Raw genomic sequence first — 16,181 nt, forward strand, 5'->3', positions numbered from 1 at the left:
GCATCAGCTGATGGAAGCCGTCTGGCCCGGGGTTAGCGGGCAGTGGGGGGTGACAGGGGCTTCTGTACATGGCCCCGTCCCTCCTGAGGGGGCGTACCTCTGTGATGTCCCCGATGGCGTAGATATGCGCTACAGAAGTTGCTTCGCTGGCGCTGACCAGGATCTTCTGCGAGTCTGGGTGAAGCGTCACTCCGACCTTCTCCAAGTTCAGATGTCTGGTTTCTGGAACGCGACCTTGGGGAACCAGAGAGAAACCACAGAAGTCTGTAGCTGTTTTGATCTCAATCTCCCCCCACCCCATCACAAGTTTACAAATCCTTGACACGATGCCACGAGCTGATTAAAAACAAAGCCAGAATTTCCATTTGGAAGTGGTAAAACATGAAATTAAAATGATGGATGAAGGGATTTTCTCTTTGGGGAAAAACGCTAGTGTGATTACAGAGCGGGAGCCCCACGGCCGGTCTCCACCCCGCGAGCAGCTGCAGGAGGCCCAGAGGATGGCAGAGGGCGTCTACGCCAGGGCTGCCCCGGCCCGTTCCCCGTGGACAGAGCCCTCAGCAGTAGCCTGCCTCCCGTTCACCTGGGCTTCTCAGGGAGCCTGCTGTCTCTGTCTTGGGGGGGCCCACCAGACTGGTGGGGGCCCTCTGGGTTTGAGAAAGAGAGCTGGTTTACCGAACTTTTATAATAAGGGGGCTCAGCCGTGGTTTCTCTGGGGAGGGGGGCCAGTGGCACAAGTGTGTCTGCTCAGTCATTTTAGTTGTGTCTGACTCTCTGTGACCCCATTTTGGTGTTTTCTTGGCAGATAACTGGAGCGGTTTGCCATTCCCTCCTCCAGCACATTTTACAGAGGAGGAAACTGAGGGAAACAGGGTGAAGTGACTTGCCCAAGGTCACATAGCTGGTAAGTGTCTGAGGCTGGATTTGAACTCCGGGAGAAGAGTCTTCCTGATTCCCAGCATAGTGCTCTGCGCACTATGGCGCCACCTAGCGGTATAAGAAGCGGCAGTAAATCGAGTGTCTAAAAATTAAAACAGATGGGCCACGAAGGCTGAATGAAGGCAAGGGGATTCAATACAGTAAGCATTTATTGAGCACCAACTGTGTGCCAGGCGCTGTGAGAGGCACTGGTGATAGAAGGCCAAACGAGGCATGGGATTTGGAACACGGGCCTCCTTTGGGCTCCTCACTCACAAAGAATGAGTCTCTGCTTCGGCCACATCCCTACCACCTAGCACAGAGCCTGGCCCATGGCCAACGCTCGCTGACTAATGAGGAGTGGGCCCGTCTGGAGAGCTCGAAGGTCCACAAAGGGCGTCGGAAACGTTGCCTCCTTTGGGGCAGGTGATGTTGCCCCCATTTTATGGAGGAGGAAACTAAGGCTGAGACAGGTTGACTGCCAGTAAGAGCCGGAGGCAGCATCTGAACCCAAGTCCTCCTGGTTATATCTGCGCTCCCACCCTGCTGTCCCAACAACCTTGTTGGTAAAAGGAGGGGCCTGGCTTAAGTAATCGCTGGCGTCACGTTGGAAGGTCTGATTTCATCTTCTGTGGACAGTGGGGACCTCGCCTGTCGCCGTGTTCCTGGGGTGAGGCCCAGCAGGGGAAAGTGCCAGGGGAAGAGATGACTTGGTGGCACCCAGCAGTCACAGGGAAGATGCTATCAATGTGCAGGAATGCTTACTCCCTCCCTACAAGGCCAACCCTGTCATCTTACAGAGGAGCAAGTGACTTGCCCAAGGTCACGCAGGCTGGATCTGAACCTCTGTCCTCTGACTCCAAAGTCAGCGTTCTCTGCACCGTCTGGCACGACAGAAGGGCCTGACGTTGTCTAAGACAAAGCTCCAAATTGTGGGCTGGAGTCCTGGCTCTGACCCTTAGCGACAGAAGGCTGATTCGAAGGCAAGGCCGCTTGGTGCCTCAGTTTCCCCACTTGCCAAACGTGGTGAGGATGACACGCGGTGATTGACGTGGATCCCCGAGTTGGGGCAGAAAGGACTGGGCTGACATCCCTACCTGGTGCCTCCTTCTGAAGGTGAAGGGACCCTGAGCTCTTGAGCACAAGCTCTGGCCGGTCCTCCTGAGCTTGGGGACGGCCAGCATGTCTGACAAGAGAGGGCCTTCTTAACTGCCCTGTGACGGGCACATCCTCAGACAGGGACGGTCCAGGGATGATGTCTGGGGCTACATCGACACACGAAGACTGCAGAGGGCTGTGGATCATCCTTGGCTTACTACCTGGGGCCTCTGTTTCCTCGTTCAGCCATTCAATCAGCCAGTGCTTACTTTTGCTAGGCAGGGTGCTAAGCTGCTGGGAACACAAATACATGCCTCTCTCCTCAGGGCGCTTCCATTCTAACGGGGAAAGACAACACAGAGAAGGAAGTGAAGGATGGGGACGGGGGGACAATGGTCCCCAGCCTGGAGCAGAAGGTCTGGGGGGCAGCCTGGAAAGGAAGGAAACCAAGGACCATAAGCACACAGCTGCTTCTGGCACCGTTGATGGCTTGGCTGGTGGCAGAGGTCTGGGGCCTCAGAGGAGGGCTATCTATCACTGGGGCTGGCTGAGGGCCGTGTGGACGGGGAGCCATGAGCAGGGCTGGGGAGACGTGAGCAGAGCGGGGGGAAGAACGCGGCGTCCGGGGAGGACACCGCGGCGCAGCCAAGACCTGGGAAGGCGTCAGAGCACCAGTCAATGCCCAGACCAATGCCCGAGAGAGCAGCTGCTACTGCCGTCCCATGGCAGAACTGATGGGCACAGACTGAGGGTGGAGACCGAGTCAGATACTTTACTGCACATGGCCAGTGTGGGAATCTGTCTTGCTTGACTTTCCACATTTGTTACGTAGTTTTCTTTCTATTTTTTTTCTTCCCCCATAGGAGGAGATGGAGAAAAAATTGACTTTTCTTAACTGAAAAAAAAAAATTAAACCCTAAAAACAAAAAATCCATCTCTTTATCAGAGCCTAGAGCAAGGGAGTGACCAGGGGGTGGTAAAGGCCAGCAGAAAAGTCAGCTCCCAGGGCCCAGCTTCCACCTGCCCAGTATGGAACGCCCTCTGCTGAGGAGGGGGCCCAGCCTGATACAGGAAGCTACTGAACCAGTAGCTGTGAGGAGTCCCCGATGGCACGATGTTAGTCTACACCTGTGAAGCTGTCCAAGAGCCAGAAAAAACAGAGATTCGGGGAAATTTGACAGATCCAGGATGAGCAGAAGCCTTTAAGAGCAGACTCGGTAATCCTGGTCAGCAAGAACCCCCCATTCCAGACATCCCAAGCCCTTTGAAAAGAGATCCGCTGCCTTCCCAACAGCCAGGGCCGGCGTCAGCATCAGCTTCAGCCACAGCTACGAGGCATCCTGCAGACGCTTGGAGAGGGGGCCCTGGGAGGATGGGACCTGCTGATGCCACCATGTTATTGAAAGGGAAGGTCTGTCTGAGCCAGGCTCGCCTGGGGACAAACTGATGGTCTGGACTGGGGACCCAGACCCGGACCACCTGGGAATCGGGAGCGATGGGAACGAGCCCAAGAAGAACGTGGGAGAAGCCACTGTCTCCTCAGTGGTTTACAGCCAAGGCATCGTAATGGGTCTAGTTTTAACCGAAGCACACATAGGTAATGTTTGCTTCTTCTAGGTTTGATGCTGCACTTTTAATATTTCCGGGGATTTGATTATCTATCCCTGTAAAACGTGATGTGATCAAAACTACACATAAATCTGCTGAAGCAGGTCGGGGGTGGGGACCCCGGCTGAGTCTCGGTAACGTCAATCCGTGGCAGCTCAGACCAGCATGACAGATACAGACAAGGGTAAAGGCGGCAAGCCGGTACAATGAGTAGAGCAATGGGTTTGGAACCAGAAAGATCCAAGTTCAAATCCTGCCTCAGACACTTCCTAGCTGGGTGACCCTGGGCAAGTCACTTCACTCTGTTTGCCTCGGTTTCCTCATCTGTAAAATGAGCTGGAGAAGAAAATGGCCAACCACTCCAGTATCTCTGCCAAGAAAACCCCAAATAGAAGGTGGCCTAGCTGTCCCAGATCTTAAATAGTATCATAAAGCAGCCATCATCAAAACTGCTTGGTCCTGGCTAAGAAACAGACAGGTGGATCAGTGGAATAGGTTAGGTACACAAGACATAGCAGTCAATGACTATAGTAATCTACTGTTTGATAAACCCAAAGACTCCAGCTTCTGGGATAAGAACCCACTGTTTGACAAAAACTGCTGGGAAAACTGGAAAAGAGTATGGCAGAAACTAGGCATAGACCCAAATCTCACACCACATATCAAAATAAAGTCAAAATGGGTTCATGATTTAAATATAAAGGCTGATACTATAAGCAAGCTGGGAGAGCAAGGAATAGATTACCTGTCAGATTTATGGAGAACAAAAGAATTCATGACCAAACAGGAGATAGAGAACATTACGAAATGCAAATGGATACTTTAGATTACATTAAGTTGAAAAGTTTTTGCACAAACAAAGCCAATGCAACCAAGATTAGAAGGAAAGTAGAAAATTGGGAAAGAATTTTTATAACGAGTCTCTCTGATAAGGACCTCATTTCTAAAATATATGGAGAATTAAATCAAATTTATAAGAATACAAGTCATTCCCCAATTGATAAATGGTCAAAGGATATGAACAGGCAGTTCTCAGGTGAAGAAATTAAAGCCATCTATAGTCATATGAAAAAATGCTCTAAATCACTATTGATTAGAGACATGCAAATCAAAACAACTCTGAGGTACCACCTCATACCTATCAGATTGGCTAACATGACAAAACAGGAAAATGATAAATGATGGAGAAGATGTGTGGAAATTGGAACACTAATGCACTGTTGGTGGAGTTGTGAAATGAGCCAAGCATTTTGGAGAGCAATTTGGAACTATGTCCAAAGGGCTACAAAAATGTGCATACCCTTTGATCCAGCAATAGCACTTCTAGGGCTATATCCCAAAGAGATCATACAAATGGGTAAAGGACCCACATGTACAAAAATATTCATAGCAGCTCTTTTTGTGGTGGCAAAGAATTGGAAATTGAGAGGATGCCCATCAACTGGGGAATGGCTGAGCAAGTTCTGGTATATGAATGTAAGGGAATACTATTGTGCTATAAGAAATGATGAGCAGGCAGACTTCAGAAAAACCTGGAAAGACTTGTATGGTCTGATGATGAGTGAAGTGAGCAGAACCAAGAGGACTTTGTACACAATAACAGCCATGTTGTGCGATGACCGACTTTGATAGACTTAGCCCTTCTCAGCAATGCAAGGATCTATGACATCTCCAAAAGTCTCATGATGGAAAATGCTATCCACATCCAGAGAAAGAACTATGGAGTCTGAATGCAGATCGAAGCAGACTATTTGCTCTTTTATTCCTTCTGTTGTGTTTTGTTTCTTCTTTCATGTGGTTCCTCCTACTGGTTCTAATTCTTCCTTACAACATGACTAATGTGAAAATATGTTTAATAGGAATGCATATGTAGCGCCTATATCAGATTGTGTGCCGTCTTGGGGAAGAAGGTGGAAAAAAATTTAAAACTCAAAAGCTTATGGAAGAGATTGTTGATAACTCAAAATAAATTAACAAAAAAAGAAAGAAAATCCCAAATAAAGTCATGGGAGACTCAGCAACAACTGAAAACAACTGAAAAAAAATAGCAAACAGTAGAAAAAACACTGGATGCCAGAGCCAGAGGGCCTGAGTTCATGTCTAACAGGGCCTGCACATCCGCTCCCTTGGACACATCTCCTCGCGGGCCTCTGCAATCCTGTCCAGCCCCTGTGGTCTCTGGCCCACCCTGCCTGCCTCCTTTCTGCCTCTGGCTATTTGCAGGCCATCTCCTCGATAGCCATGAGCTCCTGGAGAGCAGGGACCGTCTTCTGCCTTCTTTGCAGGACTGGCCCTTGGCAGGGTGCCTGGCATGGGGAAAGTGCTCAGCAGATGCTTGCTGACATGTCAGGTGTTTGCTTGACTTTTTGCATTATCAGGGGCCTTTCCTGTGTTTGTTCTGGAGATCCAACGAGACCATGTGCTCCCTGAAATCAGCAGACCCGCACAAGAGCTGTGGGGGTCCTCAGGTGCTTGGTAAATCCCGATTGATTAAATGGAAAATGAAGCCGAAGTTTAACAGCAATGTTTTCATACTGAAATTTAAATCATTCTATATGTTTTAGTCCCCAAATAGGGAAAAGCATGAGAAAAACTGAGGCCTTTGATGTTACTGAAACAGAATTAACAAAAAGAGAAGCAGGTTTCCCCAAAAGGCTGGTTCTGGCTGAAGAAGGGAGCAGCCCGGGGTTGTGGGGGGGCTGGCTCAGCGAGGTGGCCACGGGCATGCTGCTTCCCCAGTGTGGCCTCGGCGTCCTCTTCTGTCAGGTCCCTGGGTTCCATAAAGGAGCCGCATCTCTCTGCCTCAGGACCAGGAGGGCCCTTCCCCAGCATCAGCATCACACTGGCTCACAGCCCCTTCCTCCCGATCGCTGACGGAAGCTGTCGGCACCCATCCATCGGTCCCCTCCACAGGCCTGACGCTATCAGGCCACAACAATCACAAGCCTGTAGGACCTTATCTTGCTCCGGATGTGAAACAACTTCCGCCTGTTGTATGTCTTTGTGTACCGAGAGCAAAGCCTGGATATTCGGCAAACAGACAGCTAATGGGTTTTCGAGCTTCCCCTCTTCCTGCCTCGAGCTGCCCAGAGAGAGCTTAGCACGCAACCCCCTGCCCCATCCCCCACCTCCAGCAGGTAAAGGACCTGGGGGGGAGCACTCCGGGCTGGCCAGTGGGATGGCCCACTGCCCCTAACGCAGGCCTGGCGCGGGCTCCTTGACCATCCTGGGATTCCCCTCACTCTGTAAGGGCAGAACCCACATCTAACACAACATGGACTTAGGGTGGACTGTCAATGCTGGCTGACTAATGACGGCTTTACAACACAGAACAGACTCATCAGCTTTTTATCAGCAGCTCGCTGTCTTCCAGCCAGAAGCAAGCCCAGGATCAGGAGGCGCTCCACACAGGCTGCCCATGCCCAGGGCCGGGCATCCCCACAGCCAAGCTTCCACATGAAACACAACCCTACGCATCACAGTAAAATGGCCTTAGGAAAGGGGCGACCTCAAACCAGGTGCTGCTCACAAAATATGTGGCTTAGCTGTCCACTTCCCTACCATCCCCAAAGGAAAAAAATCAAAGGAAAACCCACGAAGCCCTTGGCAGGCCTGTTGCCTGGTGTGGAGATGATGGGAGCAGGCAGCAGCAGGGCCCGGACCAGCCCCTAAGGGCCTGCCCACTAGTCAGCCTTAGGCAAACGAGGGGAGATCTCTAGCAGGGGAGTGCCTGGCTCACACCAAGATGATGCTTTTGGGTTTCCAAGGTGTTTTCCAGTGATCTCACAGCCTCCTCCTTCCTGGCCTCCTTGTTCACCACCTGTTCCTTCTGGACATCCTCTGCCCTCTGAGCTTTCATAACACCAAGCCCTCTCCTGGCCTTCCTCTGACGCTGCTGACTCCTCCTCCATCTGTGCTGGGATCTCCAACTGTGGGTGCCCCCAAGACTCTGTCCTGGACCGTCCTCTTTCCTCTCTCGCTAACCTCATCCATAGGGTCCGTCACTGTCTACATGGAGATATCTCTCAGAGCTACGCACCCAGCCTACGCCCCGCCTCACTCCTGAAGCCCAGGCCCACTCACCACTGGGCATCTCCGGCCGGCTCTTCCACAGACATCTCAAACTCCACAGTCCAAGCCCTCATTCGCCACCCCCCCAGCCCCGCCCCTTTCTGACCTTCCTCGTCCCTATCATGGGCATCCCCTCAGAGGCCTCCACTCCCCCTCCCCCCAAACAGCCAATCAGGAGCTAAGTCTCATCACTTCTACCTCCCCCTGGTCCCAGCCCCCGTCATCACCTCCAGCTGGTCTTCCTGCCTCGAGGCTCTCCCCACTCAGGGCTCCCCACATCACCTCCCTGCTCCACTAACCCCCAGAGATAACCCTCTTATCCCCTCAGGGGGCAAATACCCTTCCCTTTGGCCTTGAGAACCACACAGCCTCATGGCCCATTGCTCCCCTTCACACTAACCCAGGCCAGACAAACTGGCCTCCTTCTGACACCTCATAGAGACCCAGACCTTCCGCTGCCCAGAATTCACCGCATCACTTCTGCCGTCACAAACGACCTTCTACTTATTTTGTGTGCATACTATAGACTGTTCTATGTAGACGTCTTGTCTGTATGCCATCTATACTTCTGAGTGTCTTGTTTTCTACCCTGATACAATGGAAGGTCTCTGGGGGGCAGGGACGGTCTCATTTCTGTCTTGGTCACTGGCATACAGCTGGTGCTCAATAAATGCTTGTTCACTGACTGGCTGGTTGATCAAAGTAGCCTTGGAAACAGAACCATGGGCTCACACATCAACCCTCAAACAGCCAGCCACATTCTTCCCTATCCCTCTGCTTTTTGGGAGAAGGAAGCAGAGACTTCCCATCAGAAATCCTGACACTGAAGCAATCACCCCCGGGACACATCCTCAGGCCACTCCGAGCTCAGCCGGATCATCAACCCATCCACCCAGTTAGTGCCCAGATGGTGCCAGGCGCCTTCCCAAGCACAAGCTCCGCGATCCCTGCCCTCAGGGAGCTTTCATTCCAATGGGGGAGATCACTTGCACACAAACATGACCCGACATTGTGGAGCCCTGTTCATGATGGCAGCTCCCCCTCTTGGGAGTGGAAGACTCGGGGGGGCAGAGATTGCCTTTGCTTCTGCATCTGTATCTGTAGTGCTTGGCACTGGGCCTGGCACACAGTGAATGCTCACCTGGAGCCCACTAACAAAAAGCGGGAAAGTCAAGTGGCACATTTTAGAAGGATGGTCAAGAATTAGGGGTAAGACACAGACCTGCGCTCAAACCTCACTTAAGCACCCACTGGCTCCCTTATATCCTCTAACTCATTAAATCTGAACGTCCTGTGCTCAATGCTCGTGACAGGTGGGAGGTGGAGGGAAGTCAGTGACAGACTCCAAGGCAGGGAAGCAATGGGCAGGAGGAGATACCAGAGAGTCACGGACCTTGTCTTTCCACGTGTCCGTTTTGTTCTGACGCCACGATCACCTTCCAGCCTGATAGCTCTGCTCAGGACGCTGGTGGAACGACTGGCTGGAGGCTCATGGCACCTCGGCCTCTGAGCATTCGCCAATTTTTTTTTTTAACAGAAAGGAAGCGTGTTTCAACCTTGGTAGCTGCAGCTGATTTGAATTTGTTATCACGGCTTCCCGACTGTTGCGACATCGTCCAAGTCATTTCCCAGAAAAGGACAGAGCAATTTGTGACTCCGTTAATGGATGAATGCACCTGCATTTCCACAGCCCTTCACCGACTGTTTCCATCTTTTGTCATGCTTGCCAAGAGAAGGGAATGGAATAAGCATTTATGTAGCACCTACTGTGTGCCAGAGAGCACGCCAAGCGCTTGGCAGTGATCTCACTTGATCCTCGCAACAACCCTAGGAGTAAAGCGCTGTTATCGTCCTTATTTTACAGCAAAGGAAACGGAGGCAGACAGCGACAAAGCGACTTGCTGAAAGTCACAGAGCTAGTATCTGAAGCCAGATTGGAATTCTGGTCTTCCTGATGCAAGGCTCGGTGTTCTAACTACTGGGCCACCAGCTGCCGTGTGGATGGCTATGAAACGACGGGTCAGAATTGTCTCTATTAGTCCCTATTAGTGATTGGAAACATTGAAACAGCTTGGTTTTTAGCTATTTGTACAACATTTCCGGAAAATGATTCCTATGCTCATTTTCTGGGGAGTGGTTCCGGTTCTTCCAGCTTTATACCAAATGCCTGTAGATTTGAGTCGTCCAATTTTTATCAAAGGCGTTTGATTCAAAGATCTCCCCATCTACTACTTTTCTTCTTAGTTTTGTTGGATTTTGTCCATGCCAAAAAATAACTTTGGAAAGGGTGTTCGGTCACAAAATTTCTGACTTAGGACGGCGCTGGGGATATCCCTGGCTTCATTCTAGACACCTGCGTATGTAAATATGTACATGCATGTGTACGTGACATATTTATGCGTCCTGGGAGGCGGCAGCGGCAGCGGCAGCAGCAGGAATTCTGTGTTAGCCAGCAAACCGAGAACATGACCCAGGCAAGGGCCCTGTCTTTTCTCCTGAATCCTCCAGAATGTGTTGCACACAGGGCTTCAACAGTTGTTGAATTGAATTATGGATGGTGCAGAGAGAGCAGCTGGTAATGAATGTGGTAACAATTCAGAACCCAACACCCCCGTGGACTTCGGGCCAGCCAGTGGGAGACTTAGCGGAGATTAACCTTGCAATCGAGAAGGGGCACCGCCAGAGCTCTTACAGTTCAAAGGTTAAGAAACTCCCTGGCCGCCCCGGCCCCTCTGCCCTCTCCGCCAAAAGGCCGCGAGGGGTTATGTCCCCTGGATTTTGGCAGGAGGCGAGCCACATATGGAATGTGTCAAAGCAAAGGTCCCTTTCTCCTCACTAATTCAGACTGATGGGGTTCTAAGGCCTGAAGGAAACGGGCCTTACCCGTTCAGGCACACTTAACCCTTTGAGAGCTCAGTAGCGCTGCATGCACAGGACCTGGGGCCTCCTGGTGCCTGGAGATGGCAGGGGGGTGGGCTGGGAGGGCCCCCCCCCACCTACAATGCCAGAGAGCTTTCAGTTTTCCAAAGGGCTTAGAGCCTAATTCCTTTGGCTAGGAAAGGTGGTTTGATTTCAAAGGCATACTTCTCATAGCTCCCCACTGGGGAAGTCCAAACAACAGGCAGCAATGGGATGTGGCTTGGAAATGTTCTCATTCCAGCGTCTACATCTGGGAGACGAATCCCCTGTGCGAAAGGCTCAGCTGTAAGTTTTCAGCTGCTCTCTCCAAGCCCCAAGTCAAAACAGGGAGGCTGAGTCAAACTGTGCGGCCACAGACTTTGGGAGTCCGCGACTTGTCGGGCCCGGAGCACCATCAGCCACAGACTTCGGGCCATCCAACGACGGAAGGATTTCTTACAAATGTAGAAAAAAACCATTGCGTGGGAGCACCCCGTGAGAAACCTGCGTTCTCTGGGACTCAGGGTTACCGGATCATAGGTTTGGGGGGTGGGGACCCTTGCAGCCATCAAGCCCTACCCTTCATTTGACAGCTGAGGAAACTGAGCCCAGAAAGGGGACAAGATGTATCCAGTGGGCAGTAGAGGGGGGTCTGGAACCCAGGTCGTCCCTATTCTCCAGCTGGTGCCTCTCCAGCCCCAATGCCCTCCTCCTCGGCTACCCACTCTCACTGCTCTTCTGGATTTGATTTCGGTCAGTGTCAGGAAGGCCGAGGGTGACCAAAGCCCGTGGGGATCAGGAAGATGGCCGAAGGGGCTCCAGACTGCCCAGACATTTTCATTTAAACTTGCATGTCACCAGCCAAAGGCTACAACCGCACACGCAGGAAGGAAGACGGGATTTGGTTTTTAGCGCGATGTATGGCGCTGTCCTCCAAATCCGGTTACTTGGAGGGGGGGACCAGCCCGGGCCCATGGAGCAGGAGGGCCGACTTCCCTTAGCCAGAGGCAGCTAGCTGGCCCTGGAGTTGAGAAGACCTGAGTTCAAATCCAGCTGGGTGACCCTGGGCAAAAAAAAAAAATGGGGCTGATAACAGCCCCTCCCGCCCAGGGTTGCTGTGAGATCAAATGAGATCATATCTGTAAAGCACTCAGCACAGTGCCTGACACACAGTAGGTGCTTAGGCAATGCTTCCTTCCTTCCCTCTCCCTCCCTCCCTTCCTCCTCCCTTGTTTCCTTCTTTCTCTTCCCTCTTTCCTTTCTCCCTTTCTTCCTTCCCTCCCCCTTCTCTTCTTTCCTTCCTCCTTCATTCCCTCCCTTTCTCCCTCCTTCCTTCCCTTCCCTAGTTGCCCAAATCGGGAGCTGTTCTGGGGATGTGACAGAGCCGAGCCTAGAGGACCTTTAATGGCCATGTGTCAGAAGCCCAGGACGTGTGCTGGCCCTGACCGAGGCACAACAGTCCCAAGAATAAGCTGGCCCCCAGCACCCTCACAGCCTGAATCTCTTCAGGGGAGACTCTGTCACCGAGGTCCCTAAGCCAGGCAGGGGTCATGGCTCCTCAGCTACAACGCTCCAGGCCATGATGCCTGGGCTGCCTGCCTGCTTGACTGCAGGCTGCAGACTTCCCTGCCCCCCTCAGACCTCTCAGGAGCTGCCCACGGCCTCCTTCATTTGTGCTGCTGCCCCTCCCACCCTCTGGGTCATCTCGTGGCCCCGTTTGGACAGTGCCATCCCCTTGCCTGGGATGGGGCCTCCCCACCTCCCAAGCTCCATTAGGGAAAGGGAGGTGAAGAGGAAGAGACACTTCTGGAAGTCTTAACAGCTCAATGCGCTGCCCAGCCTACACGGGCCCCAAGCAGCAGGAATGCCCCCTGATGACCCCAGACTGGGAGCAGATGAGATGAACATCAGGGAAGGGGGAGAACCCCTAGCTCCCTCTGGGATTCAGGTCCAGCCCCACCATCTACACGTGCCCAGCTTTCTCTACAGACTGCCTAGCACTTTTCCTGTATGTTGGCTCCCCACCTTGGTGGGGGGCGGGGAGGGCAGGAAAGGAAGGGAATGAGCATTTACTAAGTGCCTACCATGCACCAGGAACTTTATTAATATCATCTCATTTATCCTCGCAGTAACCCAGGGAGGGAGATGCTATGATCATCCCCATTTTACAGATAGGAAACTGAGGCACACAGGGTTAACTGACTTGCCAGGACCACTCTGCTAGGAAGTGTCTGAGGCTGGATTTGATCCCAGGTCTTCCTGACTCCAGATCTGGTACTCTGGCGCCACGGCGCTCCCCAGCTGCCTGACGCCCTTGGATGGGAGCTCCCGGATGGCAGAGCCATTCTTGCTTTTGCCTTTTATCACCAGCACTGAGTCTGGGCCAGCATTCTTGGGATGGGGGTGGAAGGCCAAACGGATGCAGTAAACGACACCCTGAACCATGTCTAGAGGCACTTAAAAACGCGGAGCAGCCAGGAGGCCGACATTCTACGCCGATTCAGAATTCTTTCAGTTCAAATTTCCCAACATCAAGTTTGTGTCTAATGATGTATCTCTGTCCTTGAGATGCATTAAAATTACAGCAGAAAACCTGATTAAATGCCACAGGCGTGGATAGGAAGAAAAAATGTGAAGCCGTACGAGCGTTCTGTGGCACAGCTGCTTCTGATCTCGATGGGAGTTCTGCACCAGCTGGGGGCCATCAGCAGGCAGAGCTGGCCGGGAGATGTCTTTTTCTCTTGCCCACCCTCGCCAAGCCCGCCCGGTCCTCCAAAAGGAGGTGCTGAAGGAGGTCGGGAAGGGAACCTGACCAAAGTCACCTGCTGCCCAGGGCACATGAGGGACACCCACACAGATCACAACTAACAAGAGAGTTCACAATCTTTGCCCATTCAGTGATGGGAAAACATACATTCCTTCCAATTTCATGCCTGCCTGGAGTCTGCATAAAGATGAGTGAAAGAAAGATCATTTAATTAGGAAGGATCAAAGTGCCAGACAGAAATATGAGGAGGTGAGTGAGGGGTAATCTAGACAAAAGTACATGCAGGCATAGAGAAGGTAACACCGTCACCACCACCGATGGGGGGCATTTACAGGGCGCTTCCTATGTGCCAGGCACCGGTCTGAGTGCTTCACTACGTCATGATCTCATTTGATGAGATATTACCAAGGACGACACCTATAGGTTGTCCCAGGCGTGCACTAAGGGACATCCTGAAATTTTTAAATGGCTCCTTGGCTGCAATGAAAATGGAAGAAAGGCAAGCGGTCACAGCCTGCTGGCCTGGAGAGCTGTTTACCAACACATCAAGGCAGTGTGGAGCAGGTACGGGTCAGACAGAACCACTCGGCCTCCAGCATGCACTTCAGTGGTGCCTCCATCTTGGAGCCTCAGAGCTGGGATCAGGAGGAAGTGCTAGTCTGACCTTCACTCGCTGGGTGACCTTGGGAAGGTCCCTTCCCCTCCTTGGGACTTAGTTTTCTCCTCTGTAAATGACGGGCTCCTCTGACAAAATTGTCCCTCATCATTTTTAGCAGGGAACACCCTGGCCTTCCCACTTTGAGCTGTTGTCTGCCACCTGAGTTCTTAGAAGAGTGAGTGGCCGACTTTTTCTTTAACTCACCAACCAGCCTCATGTCCTCCTTCGGTTCAAGTGCCAAGGTGGTGGTTGGTGTCTGGCTCTCGAGGAGGAGGACCCGGGTTCAGATGCTGCTTCTGACTCCGTGTAGCCATGTGTTACCACTCTGGGCCCCTGAGAGGGAGTCACCAGTACCTCCTTCTCTCCTCTCTCCTCCCACTCCCCACTGACCGCATTCCTGGAGATAATCCAGATGGAAGCAGACGAAGATGTGTCAAGGGCAAACAGAGGGTCCCCCAAGAAAAGGCACCTGCGTGCCCAGAGAAGGGACTGCCCAGGCCACTCCTGGGAAACATGGGGAGTCCGCTGTGCCCGATGGAGCAGCAATGACCGCCAATGCCATTTGCTGAGAGATGCACCAGGCGCCAACCTGACACGACATCACAGACACAACTACGGGGAACCTCGTGAGGACCCCACAAAGGGGGAAAGGATCTCTGGTTACTGGGACTGTGCCATCCCTTGGCACACGGGTTCTCTGTGTGTGCTTCATTACTCCTTTACTCTAATCTTGAGCCCATGTTGAACCCACTGCACCCAGGGACCTGGTGTGTGCAAAGGAAGAGCACATCCCCAGCTTGGGGGGGATTGTGACCATCTTTGCTTTACCTGCCAAGTAAATATACTTTCTAAAAGCCAATCAAGTCTGGCTGGTAATCAACAGGAAGCACACCAGTGGGGGCTTGTGGGCGACAGTACTAAAAACCCCAGCAATTCTCAGGGTCACCCCTAGAACTGAGGACATAATTGTAAGTGCCCCCATAGACCCTGCTTGCCAGTGCAAGTGGGCGCTGGGTGAATGAGTCCAGGGGGGTGCCACCGATAAACAGTACATGCAGGATCAATGCAGAGCGGGTGCAAGGTACCCTAGAAGGGAAAGCGAGTAGCTGAGCATCTCAGCTTTTCACAGATGGCTGTGAAGCCTGTCTCTGGTCCCCTCTCATGGCTCGGTTGTTTGTGCACACGGGGCAGACCCAACATGAAGCAGAACCATGGTGCCCACAGGCTGTGTGTGGCCTGAGTCATTCCACCCGTGACCCGTGGCACAGGCTCCACAGTCGTGCCACTCCTCGGACGAAACAGAAGGAAGACGTTCAAACAACAGGTAAAATCTGACGCCGCACACCACCAAATGCGTGAGTCCTGGCATGGGTGGGCGGTGGAGAAGGATCTTGGACGAGGTACAAGGAGGAGGGAAGCTCAAGCTGGAAGCCTTAAAGCAGATTTCCTTTTCTTTTCTAACCTTAAGTCAGATCCTTGGAGGTCTATTATTTTGTTTGCTTATGTTTTTTAAATATCCATCTTTGAGCCTTGAGAAAAAAGGGCGGTGGTGGTAATGGCAGCCTCTGAGTGCCTTTTCTTTGTTTGAGGACAAGGATTAATGATGAACTCCAAGATCTTGGCAGATAAAACATGCCCTGATCACCATTTCACACTGAGACTTAACACCATGTAGAAGACAAGCTGTTAATTGCTGAATGTTAACTCATACCCTGGGAAGTAAATCTAAAGACCGTTCATAAATGTGATTGATGCCAGGGATCTCGAGGGCTCCTGACCGTCCACTTCAACACCACCTACTGCGTGTGCCCAGGTCAGGTTTAGATGAGACAGGCCTTAATGAAGGTCCTTCCCATTCACACTCTCAGTTGACAGCTACAAACTTATCTGATGGCAGAGTCTTTCCTGATATGGGAAGGGTGTAATAAATCTGGAAAATAACACGCAGCTTCCTCTGAAGGGTGTCCCGTGCCTAGCCCAGTTCCAACCCTGGGAGGGAGGCATGCAAAACGACCCAAGAAATTCACAGGAAGCAGCTTTCATCAGGGGAGTCAGCTACATAAATCCATGGTCTCAGGTGTTTTCCTCAACCCTCCCCCTCCTCGCCCACTGCCTCAGGGCCCAGCTTCCTCCCAGTCCCCCAGGCTCACACCCTGGGAGTCA

At 52.1% G+C, this 16,181-nt stretch overlaps 1 protein-coding gene across 5 annotated transcripts in view; it reads right to left on the reverse strand.

The window, feature by feature from the left end:
• The window catches only part of TXNRD2 (thioredoxin reductase 2), a 93,549-nt gene that overhangs the window by 22,856 nt on the left and 54,512 nt on the right, over positions 1 to 16,181 (reverse strand). For all 5 annotated transcript variants that reach the window (XM_020996426.2, XM_078154467.1, XM_020996428.2 and 2 more), the window contains exon 12: positions 98 to 234. In XM_020996426.2, coding sequence (XP_020852085.1) covers positions 98 to 234 — 137 coding nt within the window. The remainder of the gene's footprint in view (positions 1 to 97; positions 235 to 16,181) is intronic.

The sequence above is a fragment of the Phascolarctos cinereus genome, unplaced genomic scaffold (genome assembly GCF_003287225.1).
Source record: "Phascolarctos cinereus isolate Bilbo 61053 unplaced genomic scaffold, phaCin_HiC Scaffold_4;HRSCAF=312, whole genome shotgun sequence".
NCBI lineage: Eukaryota > Metazoa > Chordata > Mammalia > Diprotodontia > Phascolarctidae > Phascolarctos > Phascolarctos cinereus.